Source organism: Plectropomus leopardus, chromosome 6, assembly GCF_008729295.1.
Source record: "Plectropomus leopardus isolate mb chromosome 6, YSFRI_Pleo_2.0, whole genome shotgun sequence".
NCBI lineage: Eukaryota > Metazoa > Chordata > Actinopteri > Perciformes > Serranidae > Plectropomus > Plectropomus leopardus.
This window is the reverse complement of record NC_056468.1, coordinates 2,734,686-2,761,609: the sequence shown is the minus strand read 5'-3', so window position 1 is coordinate 2,761,609 and position 26,924 is coordinate 2,734,686. Positions and strand designations below refer to the sequence as shown.

Below are 26,924 nucleotides of genomic sequence, written 5' to 3'. Positions count from 1 at the left end.
TTTTGGTCATTTTCATCAGGTTTGTTGATACTGAGAAAAATACAGATCACCAGCCTTGTTCTTCAAGTTAAAGCCTGTTTTGTCACTGTTTCGGCTGTGTCTCATAAGTTTTGTTGGTGAAAACATGTTCTGTCAGATGTTGTTGTGAGAAAGAGAACTCTGGCACTGATTTATCAACTTATAAATATAAAATGTAAAATTAAATTTAGATTTTGTACATGTGTACATTTTATTTTTTATTTTTAAGTAATCTTTTGATAGCTTTACTAATTTCTTGCTAATTTTTAGGTCATTTCTCCTTAAGCTGCTCAACACTTCTTTTTAGGTAATTTCTGTGTTTGTGCAATTCTTTTTTTTTAAACACAAGGGAAGGACTTTTCCATTTTTAGTAGGGCTGTTCTCATCTAAACGTGACCTTAATGAATGTGTAGGAAATCCTGTTATCATCCTGCTTCCTTCACCTGTTTATTGCGCTTCTCTTCTTCTTCCTCCTGCAGCATGTGGATCAGGACTTGTACCAGAATGGGGAGGGGGACAGTGTGTGCAGCAGCAGCAGTGCTAACAGTGTCTCTGTGGAGGACATGTCCCTGTGTCTGGCTGCCATTCAGAAGTTGGTGGAGTATATTAAATTCAACTTCATGGAGAGCGACGCGGCTCTGTCAGCCAGCCCGTCCTCCTGCAGGGAGGGGCTGGACGTCGAGGTTCACGCCGTCTCCCTCAGCAAAGACGAGAGCGACACCGCTGAGTTTGGCCTCAGCTTTGGGAACATCCCTATTTTTGGAGACCCTGACGGAAGAAAAAAGGGAGGAGGTCCGAGGAGGAGGAGGGACCAGGGGCCCATCATGGATGTGGGCTGCATCTGGGTGACAGAGGTGAGGAAGAGGAGCCCGGCAGCCCGCTGCGGGGGGATCAAACTGAGAGACGAGCTGCTGTCACTCAACGGCCAGCTGATGGTGGGAGTGGATGTCAGTGGAGCCAGGTAAGACTGCTTAACCATTTAAGAACCTGGAGCTACATCGCTTTCTTGTGCTGCTTTCAGAAGCATTTTAACCTTTGAACCCTGAAAGTAAACATTATACCTGTTGCTCCATACTCCTACACGCCTAGATGGAACGTGACATCCCTTAGCCACCCTGTGTGGGTTTGGGATTTTTCCAATTAAGCAAAATGGGTTTGTGGGCTAGCAAATAGGTAAAGGCAGTCACATTATAGAAGTTCCCAGGTGCCAGGTAGCTCAGTTGGTAGAACGTGCCCCCCATGTTCAGAGGCTGTGTGTCCTCGTCGCAGCGGCTGTGGGTTCGAGTCTGACTGGTGGCCCTTTGCTGCATGTCATCCCCACTCTCTCTCACCCCCATTTCCTGTCAACTCTCCAGCTGTCCTGTCAAATAAAGGCTATAAAAGCCCCCCAAAATATCTTTAAAAAAAAAGAAGTTCCCATCAGGCAGCAGCCTGTGGTTTTACACTGAAAATGTCAGTCAGGGGATCTGGATCAACTACCATGTTGTAAGCTTTGCTCAAGAATTAAAAGATTGAACCCCAAAAGGAACATAGACTTGAGCTCGACCAAAACATATGAATTGATCTGGCTGGCGCATATTTACCTTCTGTCACGTGGCATCTAAGTTTGGATACATTTTGCCTTGGAAGGTTGAGTTCAATGTACGATTTTAAACTGCATGAGCCCGAATCTGCCACAGGGAGAGATTTATTTGCTTGAGAATCAAGTCCCAGGTTTCATCCAAAAGCTGAAGGCCTTAATCCTGCTCTCATTGTATTCTAAGTGGATCTAGGAAATGAATGTTTATCTCTGAGATGACTCCATGAATCTAGGAGATTAAGCCTTTCTTATCTACATCAAGAGACAGCAGACTGTCAGTGGGTCTACTTTAAGGTATATCAGGAAAAGAGTGATATTGTTTCTTGACCAAGTCCCTCAGTTGCAAAAAGAAGTGGGTATGTGGAAATTTATATTTCATTGCTAATTGTTCAAATGATGCGAACACTCCATCCACGTTGAGATCCTGGATTGTGCTTTTAATACAGGACAGCAAGTTGTCATAACAACGCAATACTCCTGTCAGGAGCAGGTGTTGTTAAAGGTCCATTGAAAGGAGTCTGATGATCGTTGAGTCCTGTTTGATAACCTCTCATCTTTTTGAAAATGAATCTATCCGTGTTGGGTATGATCATAGACTGTATATAAAGATGGACAACATGACAGCTCCCCAAAAGAGAAACTTTTCAATCTGGATCGCCCCCTGGTGTCTGACTGCAGTGTAGCTCATAAAGCCCACCCCTCCATGTTAGTGAATGGTGATAGGCCAAACTAAAAACTCAAAGTACATGCAAAACAAATTTTTCACAAAGATGGTGTCTGTCACTGAAGGTAGCTCCCATCAACCTGATGTTTGTTCAAGTGTTTGTTTTTATGATGAGTTCAGTTTTAGTGAGTTATTAAATTATACAAAATGATTTTTTGACAGCTGTGACAGCCAATCTGAGTGCTCACATTCAATGGAGCTGCTAGCGATTGTTCAGTCGGGAGTTTTGGTGGCAGTCCCCACCGTGGATGTCGCTACGGTGCAGACTCTGGCTCTCAATTACATCACCGTCACAAGATTGCAATGCCCATATCTTGAACCTCACTTCAGCATAGCGGGGGGGAAGTGGGGGCCGTGTTGTCCATCTTTATATACAGTCTATGGGTCTGGTAGGTTTCTCACAGATCTGTTTTGTAACAGCACTGTGAAGACATTTAATGCTAACCACAGTCACTGTGCTACAAGACACAGATTTAGCTTTGAGAGCACCATGACAAATTCAACAGCCCCTCAGAGCAGAGCAGGCAGGGAGCTGAGGTGATGTCACAGAGGTCCACAGCTTTAATAATGGAGAATTTTAAGCCCTGTTTGAATGTCATTTAAAAGTACCACTTCAAAACAGATACATTTCCTTCTGTCTGTTTTCCTCCTCTGTAATATGCAGTATGGGCTGCAGTTTCGTGGACCGGTTCCAGGCTGGGGTGTTTCCAGCGTGTGGGAGTGAAGATAGAGAGCTTTTAGAACTCACGGTGGTTGAACATGACATCCAGCTCTGTCTGACATGTGCACTGTTGCAAAAACAAAAGTTTCACAACAGTTAGTAAAAGAAATTACCCCAAAATTAGCAAAAAACATCTGATTGCTGATTTTTTTCCCAAATGCTGTGCATGGCTGTTAGCAGAAACAGACAGTGAACATGGTGCTTTGGTGATTATATTGACACTTTTGACACAGGAAATACAAAGATGTCTGTTTTACTCAAACTTCCCTTCTTTCGTTTCAAAATAAAAGTCCCTTTGACAATGTTTCTTTGGACAGAATCCCATCAGTTGTTGACACAAGGCATTTTATTTTGAAAAATTTGCAGGGGCCATGTTGATGACATTGCAGGAGCTGCACGACCTCAGAAATGAGTGGAGAAAAAAAAGTGAATTTAATTTTATATACTTTCACAGCAAAATTTGATGTATGCGATTAATTTCAATGAATTACTCACAGACCATGTCATTAATTATATTAATTTTTGTAGTTCCTTTGCAGCCCTAGTGAGGACATATAAGGCCTTATGTTATTTAAGCCTGGATGTAGTGAGAGCATTCTGGTTTTTTTTTTGTTTGTTTTTTTACAGTTATTTGGCTGACCAGTGTTGGAATGGAGGCTGTATCAACCTGATCATGCTGCGGCGAGTCAAGCGAAAGGCGCCTCTTCCTCCCTGTAACATCAACGGCAGCATCAGCCCCTCTGTCAGCATTGACAGCTGGGAAGAGCAGCAGCAGGCCGCAACTACCTCCGAGCACCCTGACGGCTCTGCAAACTGCAAACGCACGCGCAAATTTGGTGTCATTTCACGATCGTCCTTTAACCGAGACAATCGGGACAGTACTGACTATGACCTCCAGAGCTGGAACAACGGCTACAACTCTGCTATTGCCACTGATGCAGGAGTCAGTCCTCCAGGAGACGACTCAGGCTGCATCTTCTCCCCACAGAAACCCACTGAGGAGAGCCCAGACACCTTTCCTCGGGGGAGGACTGTTCCTCAGCGCCTACATAGTGGAGGCACTGCCACGCTGCCTGCGAGGTGTCACAGTCAGCTGATAGAATGCAAAATGGATTCTTTCAGCAGTGAACCTTCAAGTCAGGTAAGACATGCCGCTCATATACAGGGCTTCATGCACAATCACAGGGGACAAGTGAGACATCACACTCTCTCATACCCCTTTCCAAAAAACTGTACGCTGGTGTACGTGTACATATGTTTTTAAACATGTCTAAACCAGCAAAAAAACAGGCTATAGACTGCTTTCCCATAGCCATTAGAGCTGAGCTGTGTACACGGCTCTGCAACAGGTCAGTATGCTTTTCTGTGTGCATGTGGATTTACTGGTGTGTCACATTCAACGTCAAAGAGAGGCCAGAGAGCAGGTTCATAATCAGAAAGCAGCATGGAAGTGAAAACTTCATGGTGGTTATTCTTGTTTATCTCATGTTTGAGCGCTTCTTGGGCAGAAACAGACAGTATTTTGTGGTGGTGGGTCATTGCATCTTGCCAGTTAACCCTTTGATACCTGAGAAAATTGGCTTGAATTTTGTGAATTTTGAAAGAGGACGGCAAGGAACTTAACAACAAATGGCTTAAAGAAATAGCAAGAAAGTACTAAAAAGTTTGAAGAAGATTTGGTGAAAATAAGCACAAAAAACAGTAAAAAAAACCAAACAAACAAGAAAATTATCCCAAGAAAGTCCTAAAAATATTATTTTTCTGTGACATAATTTTAATCTATAATTAAGAGGATTAATAGTGTAATTTTTTGGTCATTTTTGCCTTCTTTTTTTTAAATATCCAGAACTGCTTTCCCAGCTAACTTTTAGATCATTTTCTTGTCATCTTTTGCCAATTTTTTTTTCAGTTGCTCATTATGTTTTTTGCGTATTTTTGAGAGAAACTTCCCGTGAAAAATGCAGTCATTTTATGTGGATGTGAATGCTGATTGCAACCTTTCCCATTACATTACAAAGCCAGATGTTAGCAGGTTTTAGCAGGTTTTTTGTGCAGTGGGAAAGAGGCTTCAGTCACACCTTTTTTTAGAGAATTTTATTCTGAGGTTGCTATTCTACATCAAGCCAAGAAAATGAAAATGTTGAATTTAATATTTTTAACTTTAAACAATGAGATGCACCAAGTCAACATAAAGCTTCAAGATAAAAGATATAAGGTACATGAAAAAATCATTACACAGCTGAAGAAGAGCATGTAGCTTGAAAATAGCCGTAAAGGGTGCTGAAGAGCGAAGACCCTCCTCTGTCAAGTGTTTGCACTTGAATGTGGCTCCGGCATCTTCTTCACCATTTTTATGGATGTGTATTTTTAACTTTTTTCATTAAAAAATACATGCATTTTATTTCAGCTCAAATGAAAGCTGGGAGGACCCAGGAGCAAAGACACAGACAGTTGGAAGTGAACAAATAATGGGTTTAATGATCGTAAGTGGGGGAAAAGGGAATGCAGGGAAGGGAGATTGCAGAGGTTGGGAAGGCGGGTGAGGCTGGTGAGGTTGGGGGGTGGTGGAGTTCGGAGTGATGGAGGAAGCGAGTGGCAGAACACAGGGGCGAGAGGCTGGGCATTAGGGCGCTGGAGCTTGCTGGAGGTAGGCACTGGAAAAAGCAAACACAAATAGACAGCACAAAAGTTCTTGTTCAAAAAAATCCAACAAAGTTCTCAAGAGAAATCTCAAAATGAGATGGCCAATCTACCACGTGTCAGGTGGAACAATCTGGCGCCAAAGATGAGCGAAGCTGGAGAATATATGCCGAGGGGCTGAATGCAGATGAGGTGCAGGTGAGGAAGTGAGCCACGCCCAGCCCCTGCAACATAGCAACAGAGAGGGAGACCCACCACAAGCCAACACACCAGACAGTCCCAAGCACTCCAAATAATTCCCAAATCACCACAGAGGAACCACGTCATTATCATTAATTCTCAGCCAGGTCACCAGAGGAAAACGTTGGCATTGTACATTTCTGCAAACCACAAACATGTTACATTTGTACATTTCATACGAATCGTATCAACCTTTCTAAAGTGACATAGTATAAAGCTGACTTTGTCATTGAGAATTGCAGAAGCTGATGGATGTTGTGTCACTGAGGCAAGCTGCAAACTACTGTTCACGACCAACAAATAACTCCAGCAACCCTTTCCTGCGTTTGACTGGCGCTTTAGCCTCTTAACCTGTCCCTGCTTTTCTAGCGGCTTTTGTGCCACCAAACATAAATATTTTAAGTCAAAACATGATCTTTTTCTAACCATAACTAAGTGGTTTTTGTGCCTAAACCCAACAAGTTTATGTTGTTACTGAAATGTAAAGTCTCATTGTATTCACTACAAAATGATGTGCTATTGTAACATTGCTGTGGTTTGCAGAAACATAACACATAACATAATGTTTATTTGTTAAAAATGTCCATGTATGTTGGTAAAACAAAAAGAGAGTTACAAACAAGGATCTGTGAACATAGAACATTCATACATAAAAAACAATTAGAAATCATCGGTGGCTAGACAGTTCAGAAATGTGAAACGCACTTTGAGTGTACAGCAGTACGTGGTCAGAGAGACAGCGAAGATGCCACGGAGAGGAGGCAACAGAGATGAAATCCTCCTCAAAAGAGAGACATACTGATTACATCACCTTGACACCCTCATACCTTAATGGGTTGAGTAAGGAGATTCCATTTGCTTGTTTCCTATATTATTCATCCAGTATACATATTTTTTCTTTATGATGGAAGTACATAAGAAATGACAAATTACTTTGATTCTGTGCCTTGAAAAAATATAGGTTCCCCCTGCTGAGATGCACAGTCTTTGTTTTGATATGGTGACTTTTATTAACCCCAGCTGTGGCCGTCCTGTGTAATATTGCCAGATCTATACACTGAAGAAGGGTGTCTGGCCTGAAACATCAGTGTGGCGATAAAAAAGTTCTCAGAGTACTGTCCTGATCTTTACTGCAGTGAAGAAACGTACCATGCCAACGTTTTCTCTAGTGATTGGGTTGGTAATTTCACAGCTATGCAGAGCTTTTTCGCCTTTTGTAACATTTTTACTAATCCAGGAAGTGTGACGTCTGCACAGAAGGTGTAGGGAGGGGGTCAGGGTGGATAGTGAGCATGTATATTTAGTAAGCATTATATTTGATGGCGATTAAACCACTTGATTCACATTCAGATAAGATGGTTTTTAGTGCAGAGTCGTCCAAACAGAAGATTAAAACCATCCATGCTTAATTAGGTGTCACATATTTCAGGACCAACCAAACAAAAACTTACAGTAAAAGTTTTACAGATGGGTTTCAACCATCGACTGTATGTAAAGATTTTTTAATTTAAAGATTCTAATTATACAGTCTGTGGTTTCAACTCATCTGATGACATCACTAAATAAAAGGGATCTGGGAAATATTACCTCTACTTAAAATACATGGTTTGTATTTGTTAGGATGTGTAAATGTTTTTCTGCCCCACAGTGACCAAACTAATTTAATACAGTTCTTAGTCATTCCATACGTTTCACTTGTGATGTTAGACCTAACTACACTACCTTCTCTGCACATCAGTAATGAAGCTGATCCAGAGAGAATAAGACACGAGGCATCAAAGCTTCCTCAGCCATCGTCCAACACTTGGAATTGATTAGCATCAGAAAAGACGGTCGCTCTCTGTTTTCTTTTGAGCACAGAGCTGCTGTGTGCTGAGTAGTGGGTCGCATTGTTGATGGAGTGCAGTAGGAGGCGGGGTGGGGTTAAGAGGACTATATTAGCAGTGGGACGGACAGGGATTCACACTGGTCATCAGCTGTAAAATCCACCCTTTACCACACTGAATGAGCCAAATAAGCACTGACCATGGGATTCTTTTTGATAAAATGTCTTTTTTGTCAATGGTTAATTTCAAATGTCATGTATTTGGTGTGGTCTTATTTATTTGTAAACCGAACAGACCACTTAATAATATCACAACTAGAGCAAAGGAAGCCTGCAACATGCAATTAGAAATGATTCACCTGGCACCGATTTGCAAATCAGAACAAAATAAAGATAATTAAATGAGAGTAGATGAATATTTTACGTCAGTGTGAATGTTGGAGTGCATAAAAAACCCAAAAGCAGCATCAACCATTGCTTGTGTCCCTTTTTACTAATTTCTCATGCAGGGCAGTTCAGTCTCTTCTGCTTTGATTGTGTGTTATGTGAGCACTGCCCTCGGCTATCTGCCCAACCGACCTAACACTTCTTTACATTTATTTTATTCTATTTTACTTTATTTCAGTAGTACTTTTGGCCACTAGTGAATTAGTAGAAAAGCTCATTCTCCAGTCTCCAGCTCATTTAATCCATCCATTGCGTAAAACTAGACTCTTGGCTTGTGGTTGATTTTCACTGAATGTTCAGAGCTGTAGACTGGAATCTGTCAGCAGTGACAACCACAGCTTTCCTCAGGCTATATTGATACAAAAACATTTTTTTTGTTTTTGTTTTGAAATGCGTAACTATTGCTGTGTTTACAGAGAAACAGAGATCTTTAAAAATGTTGCTGACCCTGTTTTAGTTTGAAAACTCTGGAGTTGTTTTTTAGTCTGATGGGCAATGATGCAATCACACATGTTTGCTGAATGATCTTATCAGTCACAACGTGTCAAGCCAAAACATTACGGTGAGGTCTTGACTTCGCCCAGCGATGGATAATGCTCGATTGCTGGACAAAGCGATGTCCTAGTACTGAAGTCCTAGTACTGCTCTGATATGCTGTCTATTATCTTTGCCATGACTCCCAGTTGGTGTTCTGCTGCAAAGTCATCTCTGTCTTACTTTTCACCATCTCCGTAGTATTTTCTGTCAATAAGCAACCAACCAGAGTCGACTGTCTGCTTCCTGTTTACACGCATGCCTAGTGTACATGAGTGGTCCTGTGATGGGTGTGGTAACTGTTGTTGGTTTAAAACACTGTTGTGAAATGTAAACATATTAGTGTGGATGAGTTCTAAGGCTGCTGTTTGAACAACAGCAATAATAATAATAATAATAAAAACTTTTATCTATAAAACATCTTTAAACCCCCCCCCCCATTGATTAGTTTGAAGGTGGCTTCAAACTAATCAGTGAAGGCAGAGTTTGCTCAGTCCTGCTTGATTATTTAAATATTGCAAATAGAAATTGTGTGAGTCATTGCTGAATAAATATTATAGCTCTATAGCAACTAGCTGAAAGAGGGCAGATCTCCACCTCATGAACTAGTGGACATGCTACTGTCAATACATGAATTCTCCCCCAGTGCTTGTACACTGGGACAAGGACAGGAGTCCAGTCAAATGGCCTAATCGAGCTGTAACCATAGTGCCACTAAAATGTGCATGTAAATGGACTGTTAATGTACTTTCATCAGCCACATACTGTGTCAATGTATCAAACTTGGGTTCCGTGATCAGGTGCAGCAGCCAGGTGTTGAGGGGTCCACAGATCTGAGTGCAGATGTCTGAGAGGATTAACGGGATCACCAGCCTGCACAACTGGTCTGAGGAAACCAGAGCGTGATGGGATAGTGGTTTAACATGTGGGTCAGAGGATTGGGACAGACAGCTGGCGTATCATCCCAGCACATCACAGGGATTGTAAATAAAGTGTAATGTCTGTAGCCAGCATGTTCATGCCCTACATGGAGATGAACTCTCTTACATAAATCCTTTTAGGTGCACAAGTCATCAAAATGGCTGATAAAGCCACAAGCAGTGGCAGTGAAGAGGTTAAACAAGACATGGGGGCCCTATTTTAATCACGCAAGCAGAAAGATCAGCAAAGCATGGCCAGGTTTTGGGTGCTGGGTCTTAGTGGAGCAGGTGCCATACAATGAGCCCAAAGATATCTTTTGAAAGTTCTTCCTGTTTGTGAAAAAAGCATTCATTTCAAGTCTTCATCACAAAGTCCTGCTCTTACACAAAGTCTGCAGGTGCTATGCAGTGAAAACACCAGAACAGCAGGAGCAGCTCCAGTCCTCCATCAATAGGCAGGTTTCCATTACAGATTTGTGCAAAACTCAAGCAATGTTTTTAAAATGTCATTAAAACACAATTGCGTGATGACTGTTTCCTCTGAGTGATGTTCTGAGACTCCTCCTCTTGCTATAACATTCCAAGGAAGCATGTGGAAGGATGTTCAAAACATTAGCAGCTTTATTTCTATTGCAGCCACCACACTAGCCATCATTATATCCAATCCAAGGCCATGTAGGCGTGTTATGGAGCCATAATGGTAAATAAATAGTAAATGGACTGGACTTGTATAATGCTTCTCTAGTCGTTTGACCACTCAAAGTGCTTTCACACTACATATCACTTTCACCCATCAACACACCCATTCACACACTGGTGGCCAAGGCCATACATGCCACCTGCTACTCAATAACAATTCATACACACTCACACTCTGACGATGCAATTTGGGGTTCAGTGTCTTGCCCAAGGATACTTCAACATGTTGACTAGAGGAGCCGGGGATGGAACCACTGACCCATTCTACCTCTGAGCCACAGCTGCCCCAATAATGGAAAGGCAAGCCCCTTATTAGTGGGAGCGGCCACATGTGAGGGAATTTTGGGAGGTAATAGTCCACTATTTCACAGAGGAATTGTGGATTCAAAACTTCTGGCTGATCCTCTCAACTTTATGTGATGCAGTAACACCTCTTGTAGCTCCTGCTGCATCATGAGTGAGCCAGTTCCTACTGACAAGCACATAGCCATAGCATCATGTGACCTAAAAAAAAAGCCAAAATAGTGTTTCCATTGCAATTTTGCCAAATATGCCAAATTTTACCAAATAAGGCTATCACCAATCAGTGGAAACACAGTCATCTCACAATTGTGCTTTATCAACATTTAAAAAATATCACTTAAGTTTTGGGCGAATAGCATTGATGGCTACTGACACTTGGTTGCTACTAGCACCTGCCAAAAACATCATCAAGGATCGGCCTTTTTAACTGTGAAATTTTTCCATGATTATGGGTTTATAGTTTGCTAACAAGTTGTTGGTTTTCATGTTGCATTTTGACAAAGCCAATATGGTCACATGGGTGATTTGTTTCATGTTATTTATATCTCAACTCTGATGTGATATATTATAATGCATGTTTGTTTGTTCTCCTTTATAGCCCAGAGAGGGCAGCCACATCTGGAAGATGCACATGGTGAAGGGCGAGGAGGGCCTGGGCATCCAGATAACAGGGGGGCGCGGCTCTAAGCGCTCCCCTCATGGCATCATTATAGCTCATGTGGAGAAGGCGGGCGCCATTCACAGGTACAGTCAGTCCTGACGTCAAGAGAAATGTGTTTGTGTAGGTTCTATGTTTTTGTATGTGCAGCTCATATTCTGTTACCCCTTAGGGACTTTTTGGTGCATTTTATGGGCTTGTCATTATTTTTATTTTATTTTTTTCCATTATACATTTTTCACACTTTTCATTCTTCATTTTTGATTATTTTGGCTGTGTTCATGTATATGGTATACATTTTGTCAAGATTTTGTTTAATCAGTGAATTTCCAGCTCCTACAATAAGTTGAAAAAACGCTGTGGAAAATAAATAGTTACATTCAGACTGTTAAGTGCAAAAAAATGCTTAATTGAAACCCATTCAAACTGACATTTTTGATCCCACAACCATCAAAACATAAAAACATGCATTGTACTATTTCTGGGTGTCATTCTGGGCTTTTGCCTTGGAAATTGTCATTTTTAGATTTTTAAATTTTTACACCTGATGATGTCGGGTTTTTTTTAAAACCATATTTGGCATGTGGAGAAAACACACAAGGTGCACTGTCACAACCAAAGTTGCTGCTAATCAATGACATGTCCCAGGCATGATCATAAAAAACATACTTAGCATGTAGTATATTGAAAATAATTCATTTTTTGCTCTTTTCTGTGTTATTTTTTTCATCTAAAACCATAGTGTCATCATGACAAAAACCAGGCATTTAAAGGGTTAAAATTAAAAAAAAAAAAAGCACATTTTGTGCGTAGAGTGATGTGAGTGAATTTGTAATATGAAAGCGCCCTAAAGGTTAACTTTATCTGAACTCCCCAGTGAATCGTAGAACACTGTCAATGGTTGCACCCCCTTCAGCACAATCACGATCTGTGTTCTTGGTAGAATCAAATGTTATCAATTTGTTTATGAGGTTAAAGTTTTTATATTTTCAAGCCTTTTTTTTTTATCACATTCCCTGTTAATTAATTTGATGTCCTGATTATTTTATCCCTTTCCCAGAAGCTTACCCTGTGTTTTCAATTCTTGGTTTTTTGTTGTTGTTTTTTTTTAATTATTATTTTTGATAGCTAAATATCTCAAACAATGTTAGACATTTTGTTTCATTTTGTATCCGTTTTTGATGTTTTTGCAATATTCAAGGTCCTTAAGCTCCTACAGTAACCCTCATAGTTCTGGAAAATGTGTCTCACTATGTTGATTTTACTGCTAATCCAGATCCAGAGTTAGAGCCAAGTTAGATATTTTGAAAGACATTTTCTATTTGGGAATAATAAAGGAACGAAGGGGTGCAGCCTCTCTGAATGCATGTTCTGGATCTGATCCAGTAGCTTTAGTTTGCAAGAGTGTGTGTGTGCGCGTGTACATGTGCGTGCGTGTGTGTAAGTGCTTTTTATCTAAATGTATATGTGTATGTTTCAGGGATGGTCGTCTCCATGCTGGTGATGAGTTGCTGATGATTAATGGTCAGTCTCTCGTGGGTCTCACTCATCAGGAGGCTGTTTCTATCCTCCGCTCAACTACTGGTCTGGTCCAGCTGGTAGTGGCCAGCAGGGTAAGTGCATGTGCACGCGTACACACACACACACACACACACACACACACACACACACACACAAAACAGTAAATGCCGCTTTTTCTAACTAAACATCAACATATGTGCCAAAGTGCAAAATGCAAAAGTGGACAAACACAAGTGCCAAACTGCTTTTTTTTTTTTAAATAAAAGTTGCACCTAAAGTGAAGATAATCTGCTACATGTGCAATTCCAGACTCCAAGAATTCTATTCTGTGCAAATGTCAGTTAACATTCAAGAAAGCTCAAGAATCAGCTCCATGGACAGCAGTCAAGACCATAATGGAGTCACTGACAACAAACACAAGCACTGCACATCATCATCTCTCCAGGAAAAGAATATAGAATAATATAGACATAGTGAGGGCAACTTTGGTTAGACTTCAGGTAGAGGTCTAACACTGGCTGGATCTAAAGACCGAACATAAAGAGACTCCTGCTTTTCCAAAACAAAACATCACTGTCTCTTCTCTCTGCAGGAGGAGTCAGAAGTTGGTTTCGAGCGTTTCCCCTCCACCAGTCTGCCAGACCTGGTCAGCACCTGCAACTCCCTGTCCTCCCTGTCTCAGACTGCTTCCTCTGACTCCCACCAGACCAACAACAGCAGCACCAGTTTGGACAACCCCTACCTGGTACACACAGATCATATGTACCGTGTGTGTGTGTGTGTGTGTGTGTGTGTGTGTGTGTGTGTGTGTGTGTGTGTGTGGTGTGTGTGTGTGTGTGTGTGTGTGTGGTGTGTGTGTGTGTGTGTGTGTGTGTGTGTGGGTGGGTCAGGGTTAGGTTTGGGTTAAAACACAGTACTCTTAAAAAGAGCGCTACAAGGGGCACTGGCTCACATGGACCCTGAGTATTGGAAAAAATCCACTGAGCACTGGGCCACTGAGCAGGTGGGAGCTTTATTGATAAAGAGAGTACTCCAGCCAATGAAGAAGAAACCCATGACCATGAATATGAGATCTGCTGATGAATGTAATTGTCTATTCATGTTGTTTTGTGGAGACAGATCTCATAATAAGTGCTTTAAACTGAATTATGAAGGCTGTTATATATGTATACATATTATTAAATGGATTTGTAATAGAAATAATTGCCAAAATGAAAATGAAAATTGGACCAGCTTTTGCTTCCAAAAGCCCTGTTGTTAACGAAAGCCCCCTCCAGTTTCATCACCGCCTCCTGTTGGATTTCATCTTAACCCTGTCACCTCCAGTATGTCAAATATTAGGATCTGAAAGAGTGCTGCTCCTGGTTATGACAATGTAAATGCAGAGCTACTCCAAATAGTTTCTGAGTTCATTACTGAAGCATTGACACATATATTTAACTTGTTGTTTAACAAAGGAATTGTGTAATATCCCGACAGTTAACACAAAAAGCTTGTATTCTTGGTGTACTAGTTTACTAGATGAAAACCTATCTGGGAGACGTCACATTTCACTTATTACACATTTCACTCATTACATCCAAAATTGCAAAAACACAAAACAAAACATTGGAGTAATTGAAAGAATGCGTTATCTTCTAATCACAAAAATCTCCCTCAATCGTTATTATTCTATGATTTATACTTTTATTAGTTATTGCAACGTCACCTTGGCCAGTACTCACCAAACTAAACCTTAACCGATTCTCGGGTTGAGAAAACGAGCCGTGAGAATCATTACCTCCTCAGGTCGAAAAAGGTCATCCATTATCTCTGTTTCACAAACTTGGCTTACTCAATATTTATCAGATTAAATAACAGATTGCTCAATTTGCACATGGTTCTTGAAATATAACACCCCCCCTTTTTTCATCTTTTTCTTTAACAATCAGTTGCATAATTACTCCACCTGAAAAGCACTCCAGCTTCAACCGCCCCAATCACAAACCACTTTATCTCAATTTGTTATCACAAACAGATATGGAATCCACTTCCTCCTCACCTGGTTAAACTTTCTCCTTTATCATTTAAAAAATCTGTGAAAAGAATTTTACTATAACAGTCCAACATGATGTGTGTTTTTTTTCATGATTTCTTCTTTTTCTTGACACAATTAGTTTTGTCCTTACCTGCCTGTCCCTTCTTTTTATATATTTTTTATTTTTATTATAGCATATATATATATAATTGTTGCATGTCTCCTTTTCTTGAAATGGATAGCACTGTCATTTTTAATATGTCGTAAATAAATCAAATCAAACATAATCACACAAAAATAACAAAAATGTATAAAACAATAAAGTGCTAAAATGAAAAAACAACAAATATAAAACAATCTTTAAAATAATGTATAATGAAAACATATTAAGAATGTAAAAATATCTATTGATGTATTTGTATCAATATAGACAGTATAATTCAATTCATTAGAAATAAGATCTTAAATGAAAAATCAGTATACTGAACAAGTACAATAATTTCTACTAATTTCTATTTCTTAAGACATTTTAAGGACAATTTAAGGAAAAAAGGCTCCTCCTCATATGGATGTAGATGTGCTTTTTCACGTGCAAATAAAAATGCTTTATTGAAACATTTGGGAGATAATACACTTTTAAAAATGGAGAGTTAGGATACAAATAAAATACATTTTTAGTAACATATTTATGATATTAGTAATGGCTAAAAAAGGCATGCATAAAATCTTCAAACTTTATTTAAAAAAAGTACCCTTAAGAATATGTACAGATAATGTGGACAGGTTAGAGTTGTGGGCTGGGAATGCATCATGTCAGTGTGTTAGGTTAGTCCCTTCCTGTCTGTTGGATAGCAGCATCCTCCTCACACAGCAGAATGTGCGGCCAGCTGGAGGGCAGTGTGTTATTTGGGCAGAGGTTGTGTTGGCAGCAGGCCAGGCGTCTTCCCCCTCCGGCTGCTGTTTTCGGCTCCTCCAGGAGGTGTTCCCTGGCCAGATGGGATGTATAATCCCTCCAGTGTGTGTTGCCTCTGCCCCAGGCTCTACTTTTATTTGAACACATCCGGATTACCTCCAGATGGAAGATGCATCCTGATCACACCTCCGTTTACTCCTTTCAGTTACACAAGGTGTTCGTCTGGCAACTGACACCAGGGGACTGCTACCTTTTATCGTCAAAAGAGCCATTTTTTTCTAGAGTGACAAATCATTTTTGAGCCTCATTGTGAAGGTAACAGCCTATAAAGTATGAATTAGCATATCAATATTATTAAAGGTATAAATGAGCATCCATTAATATGTTTTAAAACAAAGCTGCTTATTATTTGGTTCTTTAGCTTTGCAGTGTTGGCAGTGAAAGTAAAGAAATCTGTCCCCGCACTAATAAATTCTTTATTTTCCTTTGAGACTTTTCCATTCTTTGAATTTGGAATCCATGACAGGCCTGGCTAGGGAGACATGAAACATGAGCAAATGAGCTGAATTTCTTTCAAAAACTTGGGAAGAAGGCAATGAGCGACGAAAGAAGAAATTACCCCAAAGTCAGCAAGAAAATATGAAAAAGTACAAGAAAATCACCTGAAAATTAAAAAAAAGAGAAAGAAAGAAGGACAGAAAGAAAGAAAGGCAATGAGCAAAAGTCAGAAAGAAATTAATTACAATAAAACTACCTGAAAATTCATAAAAAACGTACACAAGAAAGAAGAACCAAGGAAAAAAGAAAAAAGGAATCAGAGAGAAAGAACAAAAGAAAGACGGCAAGAAAGAAATGCAATGAGCAAAAGTCACAAAGAAATGAATTACAATAAAATTAGCTGAAAATTCATCAAAAAAAAACACATGAAAGAAAGAAAAGGAAAATGAGGGCTATAAGAAGAATTTACCCAAAAATCAGCAAGAAATTACTGAAAAGCAAAAGAAAAGCACCTGAAAAATCTTAAGAAAGAAAGACAAAAAGAAAAAAGAAAAAGGAGAAATGAGCAATGAAAGAAGAAATTACCCCAGAATCTGCAAGAAATTATTAAAAAGTACAAGGAAATCACCTGAAATATTTTTATTATTATATTTGTCAGAAAGATAAAAAAAACACCTGGAAACAGTGCTGGAAAAGTTATAAAAATTTTGTAGCACAATTTTGAATCTGTAAGTACAATAATTATGCATAGTTTTTCCCTAGCTTTCTTCCCCTTGACATTTTTGCTCTAAATCTAATGTCTTGCAGTTTTTGGAACATTTCAAGTTGCTCATTGCCTTTATTTTCCATGTTTTTGAAGGAAATCACAGCACTTTGCCTTGAGTTCAAAGGCAGAAAAAGTCGTGAAAGGCGTCTGAAAGCAGCACAGGAAAAGTGATGTTGATTCAGGTTCCAATAGGGTTTTTTTCTGTGGAAGCACCAGATATCAGACAGTTGTTTAAGGTGAACTGAAACACTTTGTGTGTTTTTTTCCTGACAGTTGACTAACTTGGCAAAACTGGAGGGACAGAGCCAGGGAGAGGCACCCAAAGGATCCTGCTGCAGCCCCACGCCCATGAAACTGTGCGGGCGATCGCAGGGTAGGTCCCTCACACAAACAGCTGATTTTTGCACCTCCGGTTCCCTTGTCTCAACGTCTTTCTTTTTTTTTTGAATGGGTTTTCAGTAAAATGTCTTTAAAGGTCTGTGATTAACACAGGCTAAATATATTTAGACATAAAACATGTCCTCTTAAACACAATTTTTGAACTTTTAAGATTTTACTTGTCTTTAAAAAAGACAGTTTCTAACAAGTGGCTAAATGGGACTACAGTGTTTATCGGGGACGTCAGATGACATCACACCAGACACAGAAATTCATTAAACTCACTTGTCTGCCATTACAGCTTTACACAGTTGCACTCGAACTTGTAGATTTATCTTTTTATTATTATTTATTTATTTTCGATCGTGTTTTAACGTGTTCTTACAGTGTTTGTAGTGGTGACGTTTAAGTTGTGCGACCACGATGTAGTTAGTGTGTAGCCTAACAATAGCTTTTTGCTTCTGGTCATTTAATTTATGCTTCAAAACACACAAAAGTGGTGTTCATCTGTCAAGATTATCACGCTGAACAAAAGGTGTAAGTCTCATAAACTTGTGTTCGTCACAGAGCTTATTTTTGGCGATAATCCAAAATCCCATTCAAAAAGGTTTATGACGAGGGAACCAGTGCCATGCTAACTTCTGGGTTGGCCTACAAAAATATGTCATACCTTCATCACTCTATGGCTCTTAAAATATAACAATGCACATTTTTCTGGCACTCACATCCGCTTTTTTATAGATATAATCATTACACTAAAGAACTAATTAGATTGGTACATTTCTTCATGTTGATAGATAGAATCAGTAATAGAGAAATAGAGGGCTCTGTTTCCATGGCGGCGCTCCAGCGACTGCTCTCAGACTTTGGTATTTCCTGACCCTGATTTTCACTTTGCCAGTTTGCTCCTAGTGCATATTTAACATTTGATTTAAAAGTGTCTGCATGCAGGATGTTATTCAAAGTTATTCTTTAAAACAAATGGACACTGAATCTGAAATCACTGCCTCCGCACAGAGGAAATGACCTGGGTTTGTTTTTTTGGCGACTCAGGGGGGGGCAGTCGGCTGCAGTCAGTGGGAGAGGACGACGAGCTGTTTGTGGAGAATGGCGTGAGCAGCTGTGACATGGTGGAGAAGCCCCCGCCTGGCCGACGCAAACACTCCTTACCTCAACAGCTGGACACTGCTGGAGTGAGACAGGTCAGTGAATGCATCACTCTGCAGACAAGTAGAGGTGTTGAGATGTGAGCTGAATTGTATAATTTATCATGATATAATGTGGAAGAAAAATGAGTCAGGCTTCAAACGTGTTGCCTCACGCCCCCTTCAGACAACAAATTCCAGGAAGCTGCTTCAAAATCTAAACTCAGGAACATCTTCTGAGCTCTTTGTTTTCCATCACATCTGAAGAGCAGTGAAGATAAGACAAACTGTGACTCTGAGTCATTCAGTGGATTTACTTTGCTATAATCAACAAATGCAAAGAGGTGGAAAAGGAAACAGAGCTCCAGTGTCTGAAATTGTTGACCCATTCAATGTTTGAAGATTGCAATTTTGTTTTAAAAAATAACCATCATCAGCAAATACATGTTCTTACTAATTAACTTTTCTTTGTGGCCACCCACAGTCTTACACTGCGTATTATGATTAAAAAGCTAAAGTCACAAACAAACACATAAAAATATTATCAGTCGGAATATTTAAGAAATACATGTATAATATCATAAAATATAATACTGATATTAGTAACTGAACCCTCTGTCTTACAAGCTGATGCATGGAAATGGGAAGAATACTATATAGGGCTCAAATAGCTAAACATAGTGGCCTATGATTCAGATTTTTATGCTCCACATTGGCAGTTGCCATGGTTGAAGGCATTCTGTTTTAACCCTTAACATCAGTCCTAATCATAAATTAACAAAAAAACACAAATAATGAATTATTTTCAATATATTACATGCAAGGTATATTTGTTTGTTTGATTGTTTGTTTGTTTGTTTGCTGCTGACAGTCTGGGATATGTATTTGATTAGCAGCAGCATTGATTGTGACAGTGCACCTGGTGGAAATAGCGTGTATTTTCTACTTATGCCAAATACGGTAGAAATTATATCATCAAGTGGAAAATAGTCAAAATAACAAATTCCAAGGCAAAAGCCCAGAATGACAACCAGAAATAATACTATGTATATTTTTATACTTTGATGGCTGTGGGATCAAAATGTCAGTCTTAATGGGTTTTAGTGGAGCATTTTTTTCACTTAACGGTGTGAATGTAACAATTTAGTTTCTACAGTGTATTTTAGACTTATTGTAGGAGCTGAGATGGAAATTCAAAGATTAAAAAAATTCACAATCTTGCCCAAATGTATGCCATACGCATGAACACAGCCAAAATGATCAAAAAATGAATGAAAAGTGTAAGAAATGTGTCAAATAGTCTGTAAGGGTTAATCTCAGTATGTTTTATTTAATATTCAATGTAACTACGGTCTGTTCATCACAGTGCAGACCTGGTGTTGTACTGACTGTCTTTGTGAAAGAGATGTGATCTGGAACTTTTTGAATAAAGTCATAAATTAACCACCCCGTGTAGGAAACAAACTAACAACTGCATGATTTGAAATATTCAGTCACACATATGAATCACAAGCACATAGGTTTGCTAATCAAAAATATAAAAGCAAGCACATGGCATCGTGGTAGCTAGCTCGATATAGCACACCACACATGTATTTCAGTGACTATCCCCCCACTCACACACATGGACACAGAGCCAGATTAAAGCCTGCTCACTTACTCTGCCGTCATTGTCATGACAACAATGACAAGGAATAGCTGCACTAACTGCTGTCTTAATGAGAGGTTAATTGTAAAAATAAAATAAAATAGAAGGGGGCGACATTTAGAACCTCAGATATATATGTGTTATAAAATTATATAATCAAGAATAGCATTACCAATATATACAAAATATACAATGTGTAACATGTTGAATATGGCTTACATTCAAGAGTTAAAGCATATTCCACATTTGAGTGATTGCCTAGAGAAATGATGTGGTTGAAATAGAAATATTGCCCAAAATATTGCAGTGGATACAGTGATAGAGTTATTGCACCCTAAACCATATTGCACATTTAATGTTATAATAAATAAACAGTGGAATGTAGTTGTAGGTGAGTGTACAAAGTCTTAGTGCCAGTCTACTGACTCAGGGAGGAGTTATAAAGTTTGATGGGCACAGGCAGGAATGACCTCCTGTGGTGCATCTAGAAGGAATTGTGTTAGTGATATCCCTGCAGACCCTGCAGCTTCACTAAAGTAAGTCACATTTGCCACCAGAAGCATCAGACCTTAATGGGACGGCACTACAAGAGAAAAGAGGGAAACTCAGATATTGTCCTAAAGTATGAGGGAGTAATGCATATGTTTTTATGAGATGAATTTGCCTGACTGATTTTTTCTTTTTTATATGTATCTCCCTTTTTAGGAATATCAAATCATTAAGAAATCTGCTCGCTCCCTGAGCACTATTCAAGTGGAGTCTCCATGGCGACTAGCGCAGCCGTCCATTATCTCCAGTATCGTGCTGATGAAAGGCCAGGGCAAGGTGAGTGCACTCCTTTGACATGTGCGCATGAATCAGACTCAGAGAATGTGCTCTTATATGTGCTGCATATGTAAGCTCACAGTAATAGGAGCATCTGTGTGTGCTGGTTCAACCACAGTCTGGTTCTAATGTACACTGGAAGGATTTACTCACTTTCACTAAAGTCACGTTTTTGCTGGGACCACTTTGAGTTGCACACAGAACTGGGCTTTATGGATGAGTGTCCAGAAAATTCAGTTTTAGTCTCATATGACTGGAATATGACCGTCTTCCATATCTTTGACCAGTCTCCTACCTGATTTACCTTGTCTCAATCAATCAGACTTTATTTATATAGCAAGCAAGACTGAAATCACAAAGTGCTTTATACAATCAAACCAAAAGTGGTGACCTGGCGTACAGTGGTGGAATGGTAACCTCTGATTGATTATTGATTATGCCAAATATTTTTCATGAGGGCAACAGATAATGTCTTAAATGAAAAATTAGTTGGAAAATGATATAAAAGGAAGTGGAACATAAACAATAAAATCCAAAGCCCCAATTTTTTGCATTTTAAATATCCCATTAACAATTTAAAAATATTTGATATATTTAATACTTTACAGTAATCTACCATACTTGGATTACAGTATGTGATTTCTAATCCTTCTCTCCCTCTCTCTCCCTCTCTTAATATACGTGTGTGTGTGTGTGTGTGTGTATAATAATTTATTTTTTATTTTATTTTATTTTTTGTCATTATTATGACAATATATGTTTTAGCTAATCAGTAACTTTATGATATGTCTCTCTTCTGTTCTTTTATTATATTATATTATATCATATTATATCATATTATATCATATTATATTGTTTTGCATCGCATTGCATCGTACGGTATTGTATCATCATATCATATTTATTTTTTTCTTTATTTAGACTTGAAAATCATTGAGGGCGAGCCCTCATTTAAAATGATGTCAAGCAGATAAAAATAATGAAAAGCAAGATTAACAAATCATAGAAAATATCATGTCATGTCATGTCATAATGTCAGTGAATCATTAGAATATTATAGGCACAGGGCTTCTGTACATCTTATCCAGAGGCTTTGAAAATCATTAAATGAATAATGTGGAATTCAGAGGAGGTGTGGTATAAAGCAGTTAAAATAGCATCAGCATCTGTGACTGAGGCTAAAAGCTTGAGCTTCAGCAAATAGCTGCAAAAAGCAGCAGAGAAATGTCACATTCCAGAGCCAGCCACAGGAATCCTCCTTCACACTCCTACACCAGCCATCCTCAGTGTTCACCGAGACTGTCCGACCTACTCGTCTGTTTTCTGATCTGATTTCTTTTCATCCATGCAGTAATAATCAAAGATGTACATGCTATGGCAATCTCTATAAAGACATTTTGGATGAAGGGTCCTGGTTAGTGCAGGGTGATATTGTTTACATCATGAAATTGATAGCAATATTTTGGGATGTTCATATCTGTTCTGTTAGGACAACTAAATGCAAAATCACAGTCGAAGTCATCAAATCACAGATAAAAGCAGTGAAGTTTGTTTCTACGCGCCACAGTCTTATTATTGTATGCATGATGCAAATATTTTATCAAAAATAATGATAACTCATCTCTTGACAGTAATTTTACAGATTTTACTCTGTGACAGTTGTCCTCAGAAAATCCTTACATGCGAGTTTGAGCATACTCCCTCATGACATCTCAGCGGCCTCCTCATCACTCTTTTTTTTCATTTAGCTTTAGTCATGCAACAGGACTGTGAGTTCATATTAACACACTGTAGTGATATCACAGTGTTGTAAGATTTTAGATATGGAGGTATTTGAAAAGCAGCATGACATGTTTATAGGACAGGATCGCTGTTTTTTGTAATCTCCTTTTGTCTTCTCCAACATAAAACAAAATGCCAAATATAATATTCATAGAAAAGAAAAAAGCAATGAACACAGTGTACAGCGTTATTTTTAGCTCTTTCTGATTTTATAAGTAGAACTGCTAATGGGTCAAACTTATCTGCAGCTGTGTTTTAATAGTATGTTACTTTTTTTCTATATAATATTAAAGTGAATGGGATCTCAAGAACATCTTGAGGGAATTTCTTCAAATTTGGCACAAACGCTTGCTTAGACTCATAAATGAACTGATTAGAAATTGGTGGTCAAAAGTCAAGGTCACAGTGCCCTTGAATCTGTCTCATTCTTTTGAATGCAGTGTCTCAAGAACACCTTGAGGAGTTTCTTCAGACTTGACTCAAACGTCTTAACAATGAACTGATTAAGAATTTGGTGAACAAAGGTCAAGGTCACCGTGACCTTAAATCCGTCACATTCTTCTGAATGCAATACCTGAAAAAAGGCCTTGAGGGAATTTCTTCAAATTTAGCACAAACGTCCACTTGGATTTAACAATGAACTGTTTAGAACTTGGCGGTCAAAGGTCACGGTCACTATGCCCTTACATCAATCTCATTCTTTTGAATGCAATATCTCAAGAATGCCTTTAAATTTTTCAAATTTGCCACAAACATCTAGTGGGAGAATTTGGTGGTCAACATTCAACGGTCAACTTCACTGTGGCGTCAATATTCTCTGCTGTTCAACCTCTTAAACATCATTGTATTTAAATATCGGTTTTAGGTAAATAGCAACTGCTGACAATTGTATTATTAATTGAGATCTTCCTGTTCCAGGGCCTGGGATTCAGTATTGTTGGTGGGCAGGACTCAGCACGTGGTCAGATGGGGATTTTTGTGAAAACCATCTTTCCTCATGGAGCTGCAGCAGCTGATGGAAGACTGAAAGAGGGTAACTATTCTTTTCATTCTGTCAGTGAATTAAATTAAGAGAGTATGTAGGAAAGTCAAATGCATCTTATCAGAGAGACAGTGATCTACATTTACACTTGTGCCAAACACACATCTCAGTCTGATAGTTTGTTTGTGCAGGAGACGAGATTCTGGAGGTGAACGGAGAGTCTCTGCAGGGACTCACACACCAACAGGCCATCCAGACCTTCAAGGTGAACTGCATGATTACTAAAGGTTCTGTGTGTCTGACTGCTGTTAAAGCTACAGTTGGTAACTAATAAAAGTAACTTGTTCTCATATTTGCTGAAGCACTCACTATATCCTTACAGTAGTGCATGAGACAGATAATCTATGAAAAAAGTCATGTTACTCTGCATCCTTGTAGTGCCTGCAAAGGCATTTGCATGAATCTACTGCATAAACAAAAACAGCCAATCAGAGCCAGGGAGTCTCAAACGCAGCAGGCAATCATGTCAGTCACCGCTTGTGAACTGCAGCCAAACTGTCAAACAAGGCAAATCAAAAATTTATCAAAATTCTGTTCATCCATTTCCTGTTTGTCACCTCAAATATTTTCAGAAACATATTTTAGTGTACTGTTTTGTTTAAAAATGGGAAATAGTGAAGCACTGCCCACCAGCTGCCACAATTTTCTCATTTTACAGCTAAACAGTTAACTAAAATATGTTTCTGGAAAATAGGCAATGAAGTAAAAGCATCTTGATTCATATTTCATAAGTGCTCCTGAGTTTGAGCCCAGTTTCAATGTAGTGACTGACAGCAGCTTTAAGACTCCTTGAATCTGATTGTTTTTGCAGTTGGTTGATGGCAAAGACTGGACGCATTATGTTTTTGGGTTGTTCCTTCGGCCGTCCGTCCCTTTCTCATGAATGTTATGTCTTAAGAACACATTGAGGGAGTTTCCTCAAATTTGGCCCAAATGTCCACTTGGACTCAAGGATGAACTGATTCAATTTTGGTGGTCAAAGGTCAAAGGTCACTGTGGCCTTGTCTGTGTCATTCTTGTGAATGTGATATCTCAAGAGCACCTTGAAGGACTTTTTTTGAATTTGAAACTAATATTTACTTAAACTTATCAATGAACTAAATAGAATTTGGTGATTGAAAGTCAAAGGTCAAGGTGACTGTTACCACACAAAACATATTTTTGGCCATAACTAAAAAAATCAATAACCTTGCTGATTTTATAGGTCTTCTGTGCCAGGGGGAGGATGAGTGTGAAGCATTCATCATGTTTTCACAGACATAAATGTAAACTGTAAGAGCAACATGAATGATTGAAAGGTGAACGGAGGCATACAACAGTGTGATATTTCTATTTTTCTTTGGTTTGTTGTGTTGTTTTACAGACTATGTGTCCCATGTGCTATTGTTTGGATGTAGTTTCTATACATTTACAGTTTAAGCAAATATGACGAAGTTATTTTCATGAAAGTTGCCAACTGTAGCTTTAAATCTTTTTTTAAGCTGTTTCTGGAAAAAAATGATGTTTTTCGCATTCACCTGAAGCTCAATCAGAAGGTTTAAACTTAACCATATTTATTTCTACGTCTTTCATATTGAACCTCAATTTTGTTCTTTCAACAGCAACTGAAGAAAGGTGTTGTGACCCTGACGATTCGAACCCGTCTGCGCAGTCCCAGCCTGACACCCTGTCCCACCCCCACCCTCCTGAGCCGCTCCAGCTCACCCAACTCTAATGCTAGCGGGGGGACACCGGTCCCCTCCGGGTTTGAAGAGGCTGATGGCCACAAGGGCCCCGGTCCTGGTCCTAAAGACTGCATCATCATGGAGGTCACACTTAACAAAGGTGGGCTGACACTTTCAGATTAAAGCCTTCAGTTTTCATTTCCTCTCTTGTTTGGGGATCAGTTTGTGGACATTGTATCCATGGTAAAAGAGGACATTAATAAATACAAAAACAACTTTAGAGAGCCCATCAGTGCTAGAGAGCGTTTGGCTGCATGTCTCAGGGAAAAAATTACATTTTTGTGTCATCTGCATCCCAGTAATAGCCAATATAGCTGTTATTAGCTGTGACTGAGTGATTGTATCATGTTAAAGGTTGTTCCTAAATCAAGAGATAAGCTGAAATTAACCCTTTTAAAACCTGGATCAGCATCACTTTTCTTGTACAGCATTCAGGTGCCTTTAAACCTTTGATTCCTTTCAAAAACATGGGGAAAATCAGCAGCTTGGCCTGAAATGTCCCTCAAATTGCAAAAAGAATAAAAAAATATTCAAACATGACAAGAAAAGTAAAACTTAGCTAAAAAGAGAGAAAATTACCAAATGACTAGGGAAAAATCAACAAAACTATATTTTATATATTTGAATTAAATCTTAATTTTTCAGTTCATGTTCTGTTTGTGCTTTGTTACTTTTCTTTCCCAATTTTGTCAATTTCAGGTAATGTCGTTGCTTTTTTTTGGGACGTTTCTTGTGAGGTTGTTCATTGTCATCTTTCCATGTTTTTGAATGAAATTTCAAGCCAATTTTCTCAGCTTTCAGTGGGTCAAGAAGCTGATATTGTAAGCACTCATGAAGCTTAATATTGTAGAAAAATGAAACTGAACTGTACTGTGGACACCCAGACTGAATACTGTAAATTCAGAGGATTTTCATCTAAATTCAAAATTCATTTTGTAGCCTATAAATCATTATTTTTTAGAATCAACACCAGTGATTTTTGTCTTTCATCTTCCTCTCTTGATAGCAGTCAGCAGCACCATCTACTGGCCACAATCTGCTGTCGTCAGGGAGACGAATCAATTACTGATGACTAAATTTACAGGAAGAAAAAACAAAAAGAAAACCAAACAGTAAAACAGTCCACAGATTCATACAGCTTTTTGACATAAAAACAGACGTTTTGTGGTCCATATTAGATGTCAGGATCTGTGTTCGATGTGATGTCTAAATAAAACGGATTCTGATTGGTTGTTAGTATTTCTATTGGTCATGAAGTCTCTCTTGGAGTGATCCAAACCATTTCATTCACCACCTTCGTTGTTGTTATAGTTGTAGTGTGGACTGTGGAATGATTTTTAAAACTATTTTTATATTT

At 38.9% G+C, this 26,924-nt stretch overlaps 1 protein-coding gene across 1 annotated transcript in view; it reads left to right on the top strand.

The window, feature by feature from the left end:
* pdzd2 (PDZ domain containing 2) overlaps positions 1 to 26,924 on the top strand; it is a 71,631-nt gene that overhangs the window by 23,903 nt on the left and 20,804 nt on the right. The window contains exons 3-13 of the mRNA XM_042488919.1: positions 498 to 979; positions 3,670 to 4,183; positions 11,249 to 11,394; positions 12,789 to 12,921; positions 13,422 to 13,574; positions 17,297 to 17,396; positions 18,455 to 18,603; positions 20,900 to 21,019; positions 23,720 to 23,834; positions 23,975 to 24,048; positions 25,445 to 25,667. Coding sequence (XP_042344853.1) covers positions 498 to 979; positions 3,670 to 4,183; positions 11,249 to 11,394; positions 12,789 to 12,921; positions 13,422 to 13,574; positions 17,297 to 17,396; positions 18,455 to 18,603; positions 20,900 to 21,019; positions 23,720 to 23,834; positions 23,975 to 24,048; positions 25,445 to 25,667 — 2,209 coding nt within the window. The remainder of the gene's footprint in view (positions 1 to 497; positions 980 to 3,669; positions 4,184 to 11,248; positions 11,395 to 12,788; positions 12,922 to 13,421; positions 13,575 to 17,296; positions 17,397 to 18,454; positions 18,604 to 20,899; positions 21,020 to 23,719; positions 23,835 to 23,974; positions 24,049 to 25,444; positions 25,668 to 26,924) is intronic.